Raw genomic sequence first — 18,239 nt, forward strand, 5'->3', positions numbered from 1 at the left:
CTAAACCTTTGGGAAACATGCCTGCTTTCTCCAGCTTTCACTGAACTGCAGACAGCAATCAATCCTACCTATAATTGGACACTTTGCTTTCTAAACATTTTGGTACATTCTTGCAATCAGCTATCAGTGCAAATAAACATTTGCAAAAGTGTACACTTCACAAGATCCACTGAAAAACTCTTTTGAGAGGTCAAAATACTCGGAATCTTTACTTATTATGCACCAAATGAAAGAGACAACTATATGAGAGTGCTTGGAAGCATTTAATGTTTTTGGCCCCTATGCCAACATTTAGTGTTGAAAAGCATGCAAATGATGAAGATACACAAAATGATCAGCTGGGATTCATTAATAATCAAAAGCACATATTTGCAAGGCAATAAATAAAGACAACCACTTATAACTGTGAATTATTTGCCATGAACTTTATAATCTCACTTCTGGTAGTCTCTTCAAAAACTGAGTTAACATCTACCAAACCTGTTAGCAAAATCTGGAGGCATCACTTCAATAAGCGAAGGAAAGTTACATGATACTTATGTTATGCACTACATGTTACGCACTCTATACATTCGTGTCCAACAATTACAATTTAACATAGACATTGCCACTACTTCTTTCCCTTCTAAAGTAACTTTATATTTAAGAGAATTATATGCAAAGGAGGAAAGAATCCATTGCGAATTGGTGGCAGCAGCAATTTGAGATTTAACTTAGAGATAATCACAGAATATCCCAAGTTGGAAGGGACCCAGATATCCTGTCCTTCCTACTGAATTATGAAGAAAATTTTCAGATGAAATCCTGATCAAAAGTAACCACACAGACATAATTTTAAACACCATTATGGTGTCATACTCCTTGGCAAAGCTATTAATCACCCATTAAAAGTGCATCATAACTAAATGATGATGTTTATAACAACATTTTCCTAAGCAGAAACAGAAAAGCCACTTTCTGAGGGCACACTAGTGATTCTTTGTGCTGTAAGTCACATTTCAAGGGTAGACTTGCAAGTAACTAAATCTGCATGCATCTGGAACAAATCAGGCTCACTTGCTATAAGGAAAGGATTAGAATCTCTCTGCTCACAGGGGAGCTCCCAGGCCCCATTCGCTGCTCATAGCACAACCTATTGCAGTGTGGGAGCAGCTCTGCTGCCACCGTGGTGCCAGGTAGTGTGCATTAAACATGACATTCATAGATGTTCTGGTTAATCTGTAGATTAAATACAGGCAACCCTGTTTGCGTCCATGGACACAGATGCACACAAAACATCACGCTACCTATTATTAGCATGGACAGGGAGATAAATCTGACATACCTGCAGCTTTCACACATGAGTGAGATTGCAGGTAATAAAAAAATCTGGAAATCAGGATCCAATTTTATGCTACACAGATGACAATTCTACCATGGTTTTAAATCTACTGGCTGTGCTACTATGCATCAATTGTTAACAAAAATCTTCATTCAGCTTTTCACTGGAAAGAAAAAAAAAAAAAAAGAAACTCAATTTTCAAGATCCAGGATAAAACAATTTCTTTTTAAATGCACTTTAACATTCCTTGTTAGTGCTCATCCCAAGGCCTTGTGCTACAGCCAGTGGGGGAAGGATGACCAGCTGCGAAAAACAAATAGAAAAGATCTGCAGTTTTTCATTTCCCCACCCTGCAAGATGCTAGTGTTTTTATTAACGTGGATCAAGGGACACATAATCTGCATTCCAAAAGGTATGCAGGGACATATTTCTCTATTTCCTGTACTTGAGAACATTTTTTAAAGAATTTAAAAAGCATTTAGCGCTTCCCCTTAGCCTGAGCAGCTCATACATAGGTCAAGGAATGTAGTGGGGTTGTACTTACCCTGTTGGTCTGGGCCACTGACTTTCCCTTTAATATTATGAGCTTTTTTCTTCTTACAGCAAATCTGAATGAATGATGAATCACTGCTATTGCCCAATGGCCAGGGGAAGCCACAGCTGGGGGCAGACCGCATGAAGGTGAAGGGCTTGAGGTGACTGAAGGCTAACATGCCTGTCCCCTATCTCCAACAGATGAAATTAAACTGCCAAAGTCTCATCTTTCTTTTAGATCAATAATAGATCTGAGAGAACAACACTGACAGATCCAAATATTTACAGTGTCACCAATCAGCATCACAGTTGTTTTTTGCATTCACTATGATACTGAGTCTGTATTTTGTCTCCCTGACAAATATTTCTTCAGTATATTTGTCTAAATTCTGAAAACCTTTCTCCTTCGGGAGTTTTGTCACAGACCCAAGGGCCAGCTGAACTTTGAGCTCTGTAAACACTTTGACCTCAACAGCCAATGAAAAGCTCAGATTCTCAGCTCATCTTCTGAGAATCCATTCTAAGTCTTAAAGCAAAACAGAGAGTTAACAGCCCCACAAGCAGAGCCAACCCACGTGAAACAACCCCACAGGAAGGAAGTGCTATTGGATTTTACGCTACCTGCTTACACCGCCTCACTATCACCTGTGCATTCCATTTTGTGCAAAGCTCAAAGCAATCCAGGCAAGGGCTCAGGCAAACACTCTGTATGCCATGGTTAATTTGGTGTTAGCTGAACTGCTGCCTTGCCCCTCTTGCACAGAAACTTCAGCTACCACGTGCTGCAGGAGACCTCACAGAGCCGATTCCTGCAGTCAAACTGAGATGCAGGGAGCCAGCTATGGTAAGCTAGTTCTGGGCCCAGCAGCCTGTTTCATTAATGACCATTTCTGCTTCCAGAGTTGAATTCTGCTCTCCCAGTCTGCTTTGAATAGCAGATAGTCCAAATGACGGGAAAAACTTAACAGAATTTGAAGAGAGGGCCTGCATTGGCAGAGCATGGCACTAAAACGGCACCAACACTGCCCTCTGGGATGATGAAATAACACAGGCCAATGCTTCCCCATAGGAAGGGATCAAACACCCTGTATGAAAAAGGCACCTGCTGCAGCGAGTCCAGAGCTGAGGAGGTAGAGCTGTTTGTGCTGTGGGGCACAGCTCCTCCCTCCAGCTCTTCAGGTCTCACATTGCAATTCAAGGATGTGACAAAGAATGCTATCTTTTCCACCTTTCCTACATCTTAACGTAAGCAAATAGATAAATTTAAGCAGTGAACAACTGCAAAAAAAAACAAACAACAAAAACAACACTCTAGGAAGTTGTTTTTTCTTCTCACGAGTCTTGAAACAGAGTGCTTTACAGTTACAACTAGTTATTACGTTTTGAAGGCTCCTTTGGAAATTCTCTTCCTCAAATGTAATTCATCCAGATGAATCCCCCGTAACTACACCACAGATGCAACTACCAGCCACCAATGTCTTCCAATTTAAGTAGAAAGTACAGAGCAGGGCACAGCATCCACATCAAAACACTGCTTATCTTATCGCACTGCAGAAATCCGTTGCCTCTCTTTTTTATTATCAGTAATTTCAATTGTACCCAGATGTTCAAAACCCTTTATAAACAGAACTTAAGAGACAATGGGGAAGAAGCCAACTCCGTTTTCTGTGTTTACTCTAGCAAGTAGCTTTTGGTTTGAGTGAAGCTACCCTGGTTTATGGAACTGTCACATGAAAGCAAGATCAGGCTGAACATCTCCAGAACTTCTAATCTTTCACCCTTGAAGAAATGCAAACACACCAACATCTTTTGTTAGAACAAGTTGTGTCCGGCAAACCAATGACACTATGCTCCTGAGACAGCTGTCTGTGCATGTGTGAGCATATGTGTCCTAAGGTGAGAGCACAAACAAAAGCTAGTAACTAGTGGCAGAAACAAATGGAGAAGATAAATGGTGCCTGGCATGTAGCTGGAAGTTGCATACATCAGCCTGATGTGGAAAAACAACAAAACAAAAAACAATAAACCCAAAATCGATGTATTTTTCCAGTGGAAGAGTAATGTTGAATCACAGAATGTCGGGGATTGGAAGCGAACTCAAAAGATCATCGTGTCCTGCTGGAGCAGGAAAACCAAGATTGGGTCATCCAGGAACGTGTCCAGTGGGATTTGAATGTCTCCAGAGAAGCAGACCCTACAACCTCTCTGAGCAGGCTGTTCCAGAGTACAAATATTAATAGAAATGAAGACTGATTTCCAGAAGCCATAGAAAGGAAGTGCAGTTTGAGAATGAGTCAAGCAGCGCTTTGCAAAATATTGTTTCTAGGAATCAGAAAATCAAAGTCATCACGCAAACCACAGTTCTATCATAGAACTCATGCCTTCAGAAACAGAGCTATTAAAACCTGATGAGACAGGTTTGATTACTTGCCTCATTCCTGGAATGCTGGGGTTTAATATGTAATTTTAAAAAAATGGTCAGCTGAGCATTGACAAGAGAGAAAAAGACCAGTGCCCCATCCATCAGTCACCTTCAGAGGTCAATGAAAGGCAGCTAATTAGAGAGGAAAATTTAGAAGCAGCACAGGTTTGTTATTCTAGGAAGTTTTTTTTTTGCAGTAGCAGGTGTTATATGTCAAGAGTAAATTACATCTCAACCTCGAACATGATAACCAGCATAAATCTACACCATCCCATTTCCTTCATTTTAAGCCAACAGCTCAGGCAGAACCAGCAAGAGGATTTTCCTGGTGAACTGAAACAAAACTCAGCTTTAACAGATTTTGTAGTTGCAGGATATGCTACAGAAAAAGTTAACATAGCTAGCTTTACAACAAATGTGTGTGCATGCATGCAGCTAACTATCAGTCAAGAAATATTCTGTAAATCCAAAACAACAATGCATCTGCTTTGCACTGTGGTCTGTAGTGTATCAAGGCCATCCAGCACCGGAGGAAGCTCATATAAGACAGAATTGCTAGATGTTAAGTTTTTGTTCTGTTAGCTTTATACTCTGGTTGCTGGAGCAAGAAAAAACTACAACTTGAACCATCTTAGATCCATAAAACACTGATGTTGGGATGTTCACAAAGAAGGCCAGGCTATACATTAGTTAAACAATCAATTTAAACTGTGCAAAATCACAACTTTTTAGGGTCTAGCTTAGAGAACAAACAGAAAAATTCTATTCCAATGGGTAAACTCAAGTGATTCTTAACAAACAAGCAAAAATGAACATACAGCAGCATTTAAGGAGTTATATGATTGGATTGTATGGTGTCCCTAACTGGCAGTCAGTATCCTCTTATTAAAACAACTTAGGAATCTGTGTTAGCAGTGCACTACTGCAGTTCACTACCATTCATCATTTGAAGGCTCTATTACCAACCACATGGTAAGGTATTACCAAGTGCTATGGGAAGGGACTGCCCAGAGCTATCAAACTGGCCTTATTTATTAATTCTGGGAGAGATTTATGAAGCTCTGCATGTAACCAGCTAAACAGAAACCAAAATTCCATTCCTTCATCCCCTTTCACCCTCAACAGGGGAAACATTCACTTGTTCCTGAGATGGTGCTCCCTATGCAACTTGTACTACATCTTGATTAATTGCAGGCTCTTCTGGGTTCCCCTTTCAGGAAACTGCAAATCAGATGCTGGAAGTGCTCTTGCTACAACAAAGTTTTCCACGTGCCTTGCAAATGCAGCATTCAATTCACTAGCAACTGTTTGTAGGTAAAAGATAAAAGTTTAAGTTAGAAACTAGATCTCTCTTTCCTGGATTCATCAAATAGACCTACATCCAAACAGAATTACAAACACACTAATCTACGCTAATGTGTTAATCACAGAATAATTAAGGTTGGAAAAGACCACTAAGGTCATCTAGTACCTCAGAAGACCACCAACACAACAGCACCATGCCCACTAACCACATCCCTCATGCCACATCTACACATTTCTTGGACAGGGACAGCAACTCCACCATGTCCCTGGGCAGTCTCTTCCAATACGTCACCCATCTTTCTGAGAAGAGATTTTCCCTGATATCCAACTTGAACCTCTCTGGATTTGGCCCTGGCATTTGCTTACAGAGGCCTCTCCAATATACTAGATGATTCCTAGTGAAAAGTCTCCTGAATGTTGGGCGGTGGGATTGAGCATCACAGCTGAGCGAGAGTGTCTGAAGCTCCCTTCATTCTCAATGGGCCACAGAATAAAATATCAGTTAAGGAATTACAAATAAGGCAGAAGATCTTTTCTTTTTAATTTTTGTTTTTTAAATAATCAAAAACAAAAGGAAAAAAAATAACAACAACAACAAAATGAAATTATCATTAATACAGATGTAAACTTGCACTTCAAATGTGACCTGCACAGAGGCTGGGTGCAGGCTCTCTCCACTCCTAAGTGGCTTTCATCTGGCAGCTCTGCAGAAATTAAGCACTCATGAGATGCTACACCTGAAATTTCGCACCCTGATGGCACTGTGTTGGGTGAAGCACAGTGTGTCATGATGATGTTTTCACAGAAGCACAGAACTGCAGGGATTGGAAGAGATCTCAAGAGATATTGAGTCCAAACTCCCTGCTAAAGCAGGTAGCCTGCATCAGGTCACACAGGTAGGGATTTTGTGGCCTGTATCTATTGTTTGATATAATGACATAAGCATTTTCATAGCAACCTTTACAGAGCACCAAATTACTTTGAGGTAGTATTAAATTACATTGTATGAAATCACTTAAAATCAAAGAGTGAAACATAATTTCTTGAGAAAGCAGGAAGCAACCTACTCACAACCACTCCATTCTTCCAATGTTTTTCCATTCCTTCTCCCTTGTAATCACTCTTTTGGCACTTTAAAATATCTGGAGTTGGCTCAGTACTCAGGCAAGACCAAATAACCTTTGGGCAGTACATGACTGCAAAGGGATTGGGTTAAAGCTTGGTATCTGCATCCCAAAAGTTGGGAATATCCATGCCAGTACACAGCCATATGAACATGTGGTCTGGACTGAAAGCTCACGAGCACTTTTCCAGCAATAGGCATGCTAAATTTGCTCGTCTTTCTTTTCTTGTTCTTCACAAGGCAGCAAACTAGCTCCATTTGACCAGCTCTGCTATTTAAAGTAGCTTGTCGAGGGTAAATAGATTGTTAAAAATATCATTGAAAGTGTTTGTGCAATGAAAGATAAGCGAAAACAAATTAATCTGCAAAGAATGAAGAGGAAGGGAAAAGCAGATATTATCAGAATGTGTAATTAAGCTCCAAATGAAAGGATATTGTTTTTCCTCATCACGACTATTTTGTTAAGATGCACTTCAGAGGCACAAAACCACAAGGGGCAGCCCATGAAATGTGATGCCTCTCTGGAAACAAAATCCCGCTGTGTGATCAAAGGAAGATAAGTGCTGAGGCGTGAGTCTGGTCAAATTTATGAAACAACTTTGCTTCCCACATTAAATCACAATCTTGCAGCTTTTCTCCATGGGTTTAAAAAGCCTCTGACCTGTGAAAACCTTTTTGTTTAAAAAAAATTCTTTGAAAGTCTACTGTATTCATGAGATACACTTGAGCAGTTTTAATCCTTCTGACCAGAATTTGATGTTACTTCTCTTTCCTTTAGAAGGCACTGAACATCTGCACTGTTACTGCACTCAGTTATGGTCTACGCTGTCACATCTTGTGCTGGTGAAAAACAAATTGGACAAAGCTGTCGTAACACATGCTTTTTTTCCTACAGCTTCTGGATTCCTTCAGTTCAGGTTCTGCAATAATTTGACAAGTCAATATGAAATTGCTGAGATTCATTCTTTAAATCTAGGTGCTTAGAGTCTGATCATCTGTCTAGTGAACCATAAGGAGGACCTCTGATTTTAATAGGTTCGTGAAAATATTCTTTATTGTGGCCATGCATAATATTTGCAAAATAACCACATGCCTCTATCAGTTGCATATCTAGTTACTTATATGAAATTATTCTTTATCCACTAATACAAATCATGCTTATGCTTATAAACTTTGGAATTGTTCCAAAGCTCAGTAAACTGACAAGGTGGTGATCATAGAAACACAGAATGGCTTGGGTTGGAAGGGACCCCAAGGATCAGCAAGTTCCAACCCCCCTCCCACAGACAGTGCCACCAAGCTCCAAATCAGGTGCTAGGTCAGGTTTCCCAGGGCAGCCTGTTCCAGCACCTCTCCACTCTCTCTGTGAAGAACTTCCCCCTGACATCCAATCTAAACCTTCCCTCCTTGAATTTAAAACCATTCCTCCTTGTTCTACTATTCACCCAAGTAAAAAGTTGATTCCCATCCTTTTTATAATACCTTTAAATACTGGAAGGCTGCAATGAGGTCTCCTCACAGCCTCCTCTTCTCCAGGCTGAACAAGCTCAGCTCCCTCTGTCTTCATAGGAGAGGCGCTCCAGCCCACTGATCATCTACATGGCCCTCCTCTGGACCCTTTTCAACAGCTCCACATCTTTCCTCCCGCTTGGATGTGGTACTCAAGATGGGGCAAGGGCAGAGGAGACAGGGACAATCATTTCCCTGTCCCTGCTGGCCACCTGTTTCACCCCTCTTCTGATGGAGCCAAGGATACCACTGGCCTTCCAAGCTGCTTGCTCCCTCCCGTCCCCACCAAATGTTCCCCAGGTCCTTCTTCTCCCCTTTCTTGCAAATGTGAATGATGTTTACTTTTTTCCAGTCCCTGGGGACTTGGCCTGATAGCCACAACTTTTCAAATATGATGGAGTGTGGCTCAGCAACCACATCAGTCAGCTCCTTAGGACCCTGGGAGCCCCAGATCTATATATGTGTGTACATTCAGTCTCACGAAGCAGTCTCAGACTTGCCCTGCCTTTACAGTGGCAGGGATTTACTCGCCCAGTTCCCACCTAGAAGCACAGGGATACGAGCTTCAGGGACAAGAGAAATATAAGAATCCTGGCTGCCAGTGAAGATCAAGGCAAAAAACTCATTTAGTACCCCAGCCTTCTCCATATCTGTCAGTCAGTTCCCCTGTCTCATTTACCATAGGAGGTACATTCTCTTTGGCCTGCCTCTTCTGGCCAGTGTAACTATAGAATCCCATCTTGCTTTTTTAACATACCTCACCAAGTTCAGTTCTTTCTGCACTTTGGCTTTCCTAATCCCCACTCTCCAAATTCGGACAGCATCCCCATATTCTCCCCAGTTGACATACCCTTGTTTCCTGACAGCCACAGTGACATCCAATGACAGGACAAGGTGCAATGGGTACAAGCTGGAGCATAAGAGGTTTCACATAAACACTAGAAAATCTTCTTCATGGCGAGGGTAAAAGAACACTGGAGCAGGCTGCCCACAGGTGCTGTGGGGTCTCCTTCTCTGGAGACATTCAAAACCCACCTGGATGCATTCCTGTGTGACTAATCTTGGTGTTCCTGCTCTGGCAGGGGGACTGGACAAAATGATCTTTCAAGGTCCCTTCCAATCCCTGCCATTCTGTGATTCCACAGCTGGTACAACCTCTTCCTTTCCCCTCAGTTTGATCAGCAGGTCCTTGCCAAGCCATGTTGGTTTCCTGCCTCCCCTGCCTTCTTATTCTGACGGACAGAGAGCTCTTGTGCTCCCAGAAAGGCAGCCTTGAAGAGTAGCCATCTTTCTTCCACTCCTTTGTCTCTAAGGACAGCTTCCTAGGAGATCTCATCCAACAAGTCCTTAAACAGTGACGCAGGTGTCTTCAGTGAGGCCTGGGTTAGCTCTGAGGTTACACCTCAGAAGATCACTCAAGCAGAGACATATGCAGGATAGATAAAGCATATCTTATAAGCAAAAGAAGTACTGGCAGAAAACATGTTAATATTTTAGTAAGCCACGGAAGGAATTTACTTGAAAGGGAAAAAATAAGCTTCTATGGAGCTAACTAGGAGATATCTGGAAAATATCTTTTCTTCATAAATCATTGTTTTATTAAAATGGAAACAATTCAAGCTAGATGAAATTTTTGACACACCGAGTTTCTGCCTCTCCTCTGGCTAATTCCAGAGGGACTGGCAGAAGCAGAGATGGCCCAAATCAAAAGCCTGACCTTTAGCTGGAAAAGGACATTTCCCCAAAATTCCACTGCACACAAAAAAGCTTTCACTCCAATGCAAAATGAAATCAATTTGCAAAACCTTAAAAATCTCTGCAAATGCACCTGTTGCCTCTTTGGCTTTCAACAGCTTGTACTTCCAATTTGACTTTTCCAAAATAAACAGTTTGCAGAAGTACAGATATGAATCCCAACTAGTCTGTAGGGAAGTAAGACAAATTTGAATCTAACAAGTGATCTAGAACATCTGAAGAAGTTCCAAAGCCAATGTGTTTAAAAGGCTGCATAAACGTAAGAATAAGTGTTCCAATGGGTGAGTAAAGCTGTTTCTAATGACAGATGAGGACAACCTCACATCACGTAAATATATGGAAGACCAACTTTCTCCTGAAATTGCTCAGCAATACTGATTACATCTTTTTACATCCAGGAGGCTGACTGACCCATCCCTTACAACCTTAATTTACACACCATGCACACAGCTCAGGCTGGAATGCAGCAGCTCCCTAACATGCTGCAGCATCTTTCTGCTGCTGCTGTTTGTTTTCTGTGAAGCTGCTCTACTCATTGCAGCACGTGAGCTGTCAGTGTCATGTACACATTGAGACAGGATTTCCTCCCTAAATCAGGAACCTGCCATTCTGCTCTGTTCTTTAAGCTGCTTTATTACAGCAGGAAGAACGCCTGTTTTTCCAAACAGCCTTACTGTCACCTGGATGTCTTCTCCATGATTTTCACTTGGTTCCCACAGAGGTATAAACAGGTCTTGAAAACTGCTATTACCTCTGTAGCTAGTTGTCTGCACAAATGAGACACTGGAGCAAAACCAGATTTGTGTCCACATGAACTCTGTTCTCTCAGCCCTTTTAAGTAATTACTCTTAAAAGATCAGAGTGCTTGCCTTCCATATAAAGAACCGGAGGAATGGATTAACAAACTTTAAAGGCTAGGGATGCCTAATCCTTCACAAAACACACATTTCATAGTTTTCCCCAACACATCTTGAGGAAACAGATGCAGTTCAGCTTCTAAACAAGTAGCTACAGACAGTCTCAATAAAAACATGGTATTTGCTACAGAAGCCTGATGGAGAAGACATCTGCTGTGTTGAGAAAACAGAGTGAGGCATTCAAGTCAAGTATGATATGCAGTAAATATATTCATAAAATTAAACAATGTATTTAAAAATAACAGCCAACAGAACACTCTTTGATTGCATTTTGCTTTTTAGGCCATAGCAGCCATCCTGCTCTTTGACACAGAACTATTCTCAGCCGCAGATGAGGCCAGCTGGGACTCTCCAAGTCCTGGAATCCAGAATGCCAGAATCTTGTATCTCTGCACACCTCTCCCCAGTGCAGCACAAACCACCCATGCAAGGAAGCTCTTCACATTCTCCAGTCTGAGCCTGCCAAACCGCACTCTGTGACCTGCCCTTCATGTCATCTGCCACAAGCAAGAAGAGGCTGGTTACATCATCCCACAATACTTACAACGAATTGTGGTGGGTTGACATACAAACGTATGCTAATGAAAGAGGACAAGCCCTAAAGAGATCCATCTGTAAACTGAAATCGAGCCTTAATAAGATTCCTTTGATAACTGAAAACATGCCCTTTTCTACTCAAAATAAGTGCAATTCTATGAGCTTGTCTTTATTCCATTGCAGCATGGAACCTCAGTCTTCAGCTCACACTTCCAAGGACAATTTTCACTCTAGTAGAAATACTTTAAAAAACACAGAACATTGGAATCATAAGCTTATCACCCACCCAAATCATCTCTAAATTTTTTATTAGGGCTTCATTATTTTCCACTCTGATGCCCTTTGCTCCTCTCCTCCCCACTACCAGCAGCACAGGGAAGGATTTCAGCTCACCCAGCAGCACAGTTTCCACTTGCAGCAGCTCCAACAAGAAACAACAGGAAACAACGAGGCAAACCCAGCCGTATCTGGTCAGAACAGCAGTTTCCAACTCACACATGTATCTGCTTGGTTTGACCACTTTTGTCACCTGGTCATGCTGTCTGTTATTTCTCAGAGTAACTGGCCCCCATTTGAGGTGGCTGGTTAAAATTTAGGGAGAGAAGGAGTGTCCCAAGAAATGCCACATTAGATCAGTCACTCAGTATGTTCAGTACCTTCAAAGCCACGTGCAGTCCTAATCCACTGGGTAAGCCTAGTGATTGAAATATAGCCCAGGTGAACTGGAAATTGGTGGAGCTTGTGTAGTTCCTGACTTCCTGAGCGTGACCTCAGCAAGCAGTTCTCTTGATGATAACGTAATATGAGCTCAACTGCTCTGAACAGCACACATTTGACAGCTTGGGATGGACAAAACTATGCCTTACAGTATACAGCATTCTGTACAGCTTTTGGCTCGAACACACCACAAATTAATGAAAAAAATTGTGAGAACAGCCAGAATAAGTCCGTCCACCCAGCAGAGAACCCTCAAGACCTGCCTGGATGCCGACCTGTGCGACCTGCTGTAGGGAACTGCTTTGGCAGGGGGTTGGACACGATGAGCTCTGGACGTCCCTTCCAACCCCTACGATTCTGTGATTCTGTGATTCTATACCCAACCATGTCTAAAACAGAGGCCCATAGAATAACAAGGACATCATATCATGTTATTCTCCTGATACATTTCTGCAGCTTCCAGCATTCAAATTAGTCATTTCTCTACCATTTAAATTCTCAACTTCTACAACATCCTCAACAGCAAACTCCACAGATTAGCCACAGGTTGCTTAAAAACATTCCTCATTTTTTCTTTCATTACCCCAACAGCTCGATATGGTTCGCAAACTTCACCACCCTGCTACTCATTTTTAGCAGATTTCCCCAATCATTTCTGAGTACCATGAATACCTCTGGCCACAACTCAAACACTCGTGGAAGTTTCCCCACCAGGAAAACAGACTGTTTATATTTCCCCTTGCTGACTGCTTTTTAATTAGGTCGTAACACTTAACCACCACTCCTCTTAGCCTGGGCAACTTACTTTCTTCATGGATCTTTGGGGATAAATCCTAATGAAAGTTTTTTGAAGGTCAGGTAAGTGATCTCAACCACATCACCCTATCCACGCGTCCAGCAACGACCTTCAAGGAGCTGCTGTATACCTGACACAATGCACATACTGTCTTCCCATAGACATTCTGTTCACCTCAATCTACTGGAGTACCTGTTTTAGCTACATTCAATTTATTTCATTCCTAACCAATTTCTGTCCGACACAACTGTGTAAAATAAGGCATTGTGAAAATTTTGCTAATAAAGTCACTCAATTCCCAGCTGCCAATAGTAAGACTCACCTTTTACGCTCTTCCAAAAACAAACACATTAAAACAAACCTTTTCACACACAATTAGCATAAACACAAAATACCTGAAAAAAGTCTGAGAGAGGTCTCTAGCATGAGATGCATGGCGCTGAAAAGATGAGCGCAATCTTCCAGAGGACCAGTCCTCTACAATCAGAACCTACGCATGCTTTTGAATTTTTACAGACCGCTAAAAATAAATCTCTTTTCTTCAGACATAACTCACTGTGTTATGATTCTTAACAGCTGGAGTTCATGCAGCTCTTCACCTAAAGAAAACCCATTCTGTGTGGACGTGATAGATTTTATGACATCCTGTTTACTTCAAACAGAACTTCAGAATGTCACTGAACAAAGTCAGCTTGAGAGCGCTCCTTCGACGTTTCGCTATACGATCACAGAAGCTGCATTTGAATATCCTCAGCTTTTTTGACAGTTGTGGCTTTTATATTGTCAGGATAACATAAATAACAGCCATAAAAGTAAACAGTCTGATACTCCAGTCACAAGTACAGCTCTTACTGATTCCCACACAGTGGCTGACAAGTTTTTATAATGCGCTTTTAATTGATTATTCATCAATTGCAGGACAAACCCCCTCACTCGCTTCCCCACTACACACAGACAGGTTTCCACCTCTACTCTAAACACATTTTTCTCACTACTAAGACCTAATGAAAGGTCAAAAACCCAGACTAACCACAGACAAAGCTTGTACACTGCAACCTGAGACCTAACCTTGCTCCCAGCCAATCCCCCAAAACATTCCTGTGGACTTCAGTCGTGTCTGGCTAAGTCCATAACTTCATGGATTTGACTTTGGTTCAGTTTCTTCTCCAACTACAGTTACAGCATGCTGTACACTTTCATAAAGTGTGCACATCTCCTATTACTTTTTTTTTTTCTTCTTTTTTTTTTTAACAACCAGAATTTCTTCCCCTCTCTTTCCTGACCTGAAGCAAAGCAAGCATCTGCAAACAGTAAAACCTCTGGAACACAATTAAATCACTTACATCAGCATTTCCCATTTCTAAAAATGTGCTAAAAAGCTGGAAAAAAAAGGAAACAGAAACGGTGCTTGTAGTTCACCTTTAGCCTGATTTATCCAGAAATTGAATAACTGTCCTGGCAAAACAATAGGCGTTTTCCTAGGATCACCAGTCTCAAGGGACAGAACATAAATTTTACCTCTGGACTATTTGACTAGGTTTATTATCTCAGAAGAAAGTGAAATCAGACACCTCCGAGGTACTCACAAAAAGACAGGAGCAGAATTAGTTAGGAAAAATACAAGCTCAGAAATTAAAAAGGGCAAAAAAAATCACATCCTTAAACATAGTTTTTAAAACGCTCCATGACACTTTTTCTAAACAAAAATGCTTTTCTCCATGCAGATTACTTCTACCATGTCACAAACAGTATTTTATCATCTTTTAAAAATGATATGGAACACGTTGGTGTTTAATTTGGACAGAATTAACCTTCCCTCTCCCTCTCCACTACGCTATCACTGGTTTTGTCTGTTGCAACTGCAAACTCTTTGAGAACAGGTCTTGCCCTGTGCATGCACCCAACCCAATACCACAGTTCTGATTCTGTGCACACTTACTGCACTAGACATGATATCATCACCAACACCCTAGTCTGGAATAAGATGTCTGCATTTGTAGTTTGAGTTTTGAACACATCTTACATAAACAAATGGTGTACCAGCGTCTAAGAAAGAACAAAAAGAGAAAGTTCACCTACTCACCTAGATAGCAGTAATTTGCCCTGAAGTTTCAGGTCAGCAGCACAGTCCTCAGATTGACAATTCCTCTCAAAAACAGTCTGTGGAAAACAGAAAAAAACTGTTACAGCTTGAAAAGAATAAGATTGAAACACCCACAAAACGGCAACATGTTTGGATGAACTCAAAACCCACCAAAATCTGTGATATGGGAACATACGGTGTGAGTGCCAATGAAACTCAAGGGGAGCCAAATCTCATCTTTATCAGAACTGCCTCCCTTCTCTTGTAGATGAAAAAGAAGGTCCAAAGGAAAAGAAGGTATTTCTGGCACCCTGTTTTCTCCTTCCAAAACATATGCATGAAAATGAAAAAGTTACTGATTAAACTGCTCTCGGTCCCAGAAAGGAAGAAAGGAAGTAATTCAAACATTCACTGGCCTACATTAAAGATAAGGATTTATTTAGAAATGCTTTAAGATCATGTGATCTGTTGCAATTTGTTCTGCTATCCTGCAAGCAACAAAAAAGTACAGACAGTTACATACCAGCAATACTCTAGGATCTATCTACAGCAGTTTGCCATGGTTAACTAAGGCAGCCACTAGTTAGTGAAATTAAAGAATGGGAACATGCTCCTAGCATCCAAGAAATGATGAAATCCATCCAAGAAATGATGTCAAGATCATGGCTATTTTCCCATGCTGCTAGGAACAGAGAGTGAGATCTTCCTGAGCATTTGAGCAGGCTGGTGGATTCATTCTGTCCAATATGTAATGCTCTTCAGTTCAGCAAGTATTCAAGGGACCAATACCTTAAATGAGCATTGCCAACACAAACCTGAGACTCAATTGGTTTCTTCCTTTAGTATGAATATTCCCATCTACAGGCTTTGGCTTATCACCGAAGTAAATACATTTCAAACATAAATGCAAAGAGACAGCAAATTTATGCATGACACAGACAATGGTCAGACTCATTTAAAAGAAGATGGAGGTAATACGTGTTTGACAATCTCTGCCTGGCTACATCAGCACTGGAGAAAGACTCTGAATCTTAAGTCTGGACAGCATGAAGATGTTTTAGTCTTCATTCTCTCAGGAAGACTCTTGTGTAAGGATGCAGCTTGTTCCCTTTTTTCTGCATGGTTAGAGTCCTCCACATAGGTGTGAACAGGCAGTCAGTGTTGGACTGGAAGATATCAAACTACTCTGTATGTTATGCTAAATCACAAACAGAACAAAGACATCTGGGAGGGGCCAGTACATTTGGAGTGGTTTACTCTGTCCTTTAGTTTTACTTTCCCATCTTTTACTTTCTCAAAACCTCAGATATGGAAATCAGTGATCATTGAAACACAAGGGCTGAACTTATTCTTCCTCCTTAATAAGAGACTTTATTTGGGGTCAGAGAACAAGAATCCCAATAGCCTGGGGTCAGGAACTGGCTCAAAGCATCCCTCTCAAAACATGGCATGTTTCAGAGGTACAGTTTCAAAAGTCCTCAGAGCCAATCCTCAACAATTTTAGTACCTATATATAGGAAACACTTTCTGACCTTCAGAGGACGAAGAAAAATAAACTGTAAAAATATTCTTGCCTGACAGTTTCCCTATTTGCACTGCAGAAATCCTGGCAAACAGAACAGAGTGATCAGAGATACGATCTGCACTTTTAAAAGAACCAAGTACTGTAAATATACTGAAGTAACTACCTAACAATCTTGGAATTTTATTACTAAATCTATAGTAGTGCTTTTTCAGAAAGAATGAACAAACATCTCATTTTTCTGAAACCACTGAGCATGTATCTCTTCCAACACACCATGCACTGGACAGCAAGCTTCTCTGTAAAACATCAGGCATATCTTACATCATAAAACTCGAGTTCCTATATAGCACTGAGATGATAGATAGAAAGAAAGAAGAGTCCCCAGTTTTGTGAATGACTAGCAGTGAATTCTCTGCCTCTATGGAAAATCTTGGGCTCATTCTGGTTTGAGGAGACAGGGAGAAAAGATCTCCAGTCCGTTCAGCTGCTAGGACCCAGCTGGGCAGCTATTGCTTGTTCAGCTCCATAGAAGCTAATGATATCTCTGGATTATACTGCCATTCTGCAGTATTTCCCTGGTTTGAATAGATCTTGTCATGCCTCTATTCCACCTCTTGTTTTTTGTGTGCCTGCTAGAGCCTCAGCCCAGTAGCTCCTCAGTCCTGTTTCCTCCACTCCCTTTCTCTGCTAACTTGAGCCTTTCCTTCCCCAGTCTGTTGTTTCTTCTGCCATTCCAGGTGACTGATTCCTGCCTGCTTGAATACTTCCTAAAGAATTAAGGGGTAAACACATTAAGTTATCATAATGCTTGCAAACAGTGCTCATATATTCTGTTATTGTACTCTCAGTTGGTCTGTTTGTGCTGTGATCTCTTCAGACTAGAAACCATACCTAACTCAACACTGCACACTCTAGGAGCAGGAATCTGGAGTTAGGATATGCATAAGCTCTATTACAATACAATCACTATTTTTAGCTCTAAATAATTTTTGAAGTGGCCTTGACTTTAAAATAACAATTTTAGGGATTTACTGAGGTCTTCACATATTCAAAATGCTGAAGAAAATAATCAACTTTCATACATATTATTCGGAACAGGCAAGAGGGAAGTAGAAGAAAATACAGCCATTCTGCAATAGAAACACTACATAATTTCTGTAGTTGCTGTTACCTAAGGTGAAGAGGAGCAGTGGTTTTACAGAAGTTCAAACTCAAATGATTCTTACCAGATTCCACTTTAGTTGTACCAAGCATCTCACAGATCATCAAAGATGGTCAGGAAGATTCTTTATTCAAGAAGATTTTTATGTTTGGTGGGAAGGTTGTGAAAAGCTCCCAGAAAAGCTCACATTTGTTGTCCTGAATCAGAAACGCAGCTGCATTTCTTATCTGAATGTCATCAAACTTCTGTCTGCCATTTCCAAAAGCCAAAAAGGTGTGCGAGTGCTCAGTAGGACAAGCTGAATAATATCAGTGCTTCTGGGATATGACTTTACTGGTAAACATAGAGCTAAAGCTATGTGTGCACAGCAAGTCTGTCAGCCTTCCTGCAATCCCAGCACAGCACACAGCAGATCCAGTGATTCTTCCCTGTATTCTCCCTTGCTGCTCAGAACCCAACAACTACAGGGAGCTGCTCTATAGCAGTTTCAGCAAGTCATCAGACATCCCAAACAAACATGGTGTTCTGATATT

At 41.1% G+C, this 18,239-nt stretch overlaps 1 protein-coding gene across 2 annotated transcripts in view; it reads right to left on the bottom strand.

Annotated features, from left to right (window-relative positions):
* Positions 1 to 18,239, bottom strand: part of ITGA9 (integrin subunit alpha 9) — a 213,621-nt gene that overhangs the window by 82,945 nt on the left and 112,437 nt on the right. For both annotated transcript variants that reach the window (XR_007378066.1, XM_048950756.1), the window contains exon 17: positions 15,020 to 15,096. Coding sequence is in view for 1 of the 2 variants with exons in the window: in XM_048950756.1 (XP_048806713.1) it covers positions 15,020 to 15,096 (77 nt within the window). In the remaining variant the exon portion in view is untranslated. The remainder of the gene's footprint in view (positions 1 to 15,019; positions 15,097 to 18,239) is intronic.

This window comes from Lagopus muta, chromosome 7 (genome assembly GCF_023343835.1).
Source record: "Lagopus muta isolate bLagMut1 chromosome 7, bLagMut1 primary, whole genome shotgun sequence".
NCBI classification, from domain to species: Eukaryota; Metazoa; Chordata; class Aves; order Galliformes; family Phasianidae; genus Lagopus; species Lagopus muta.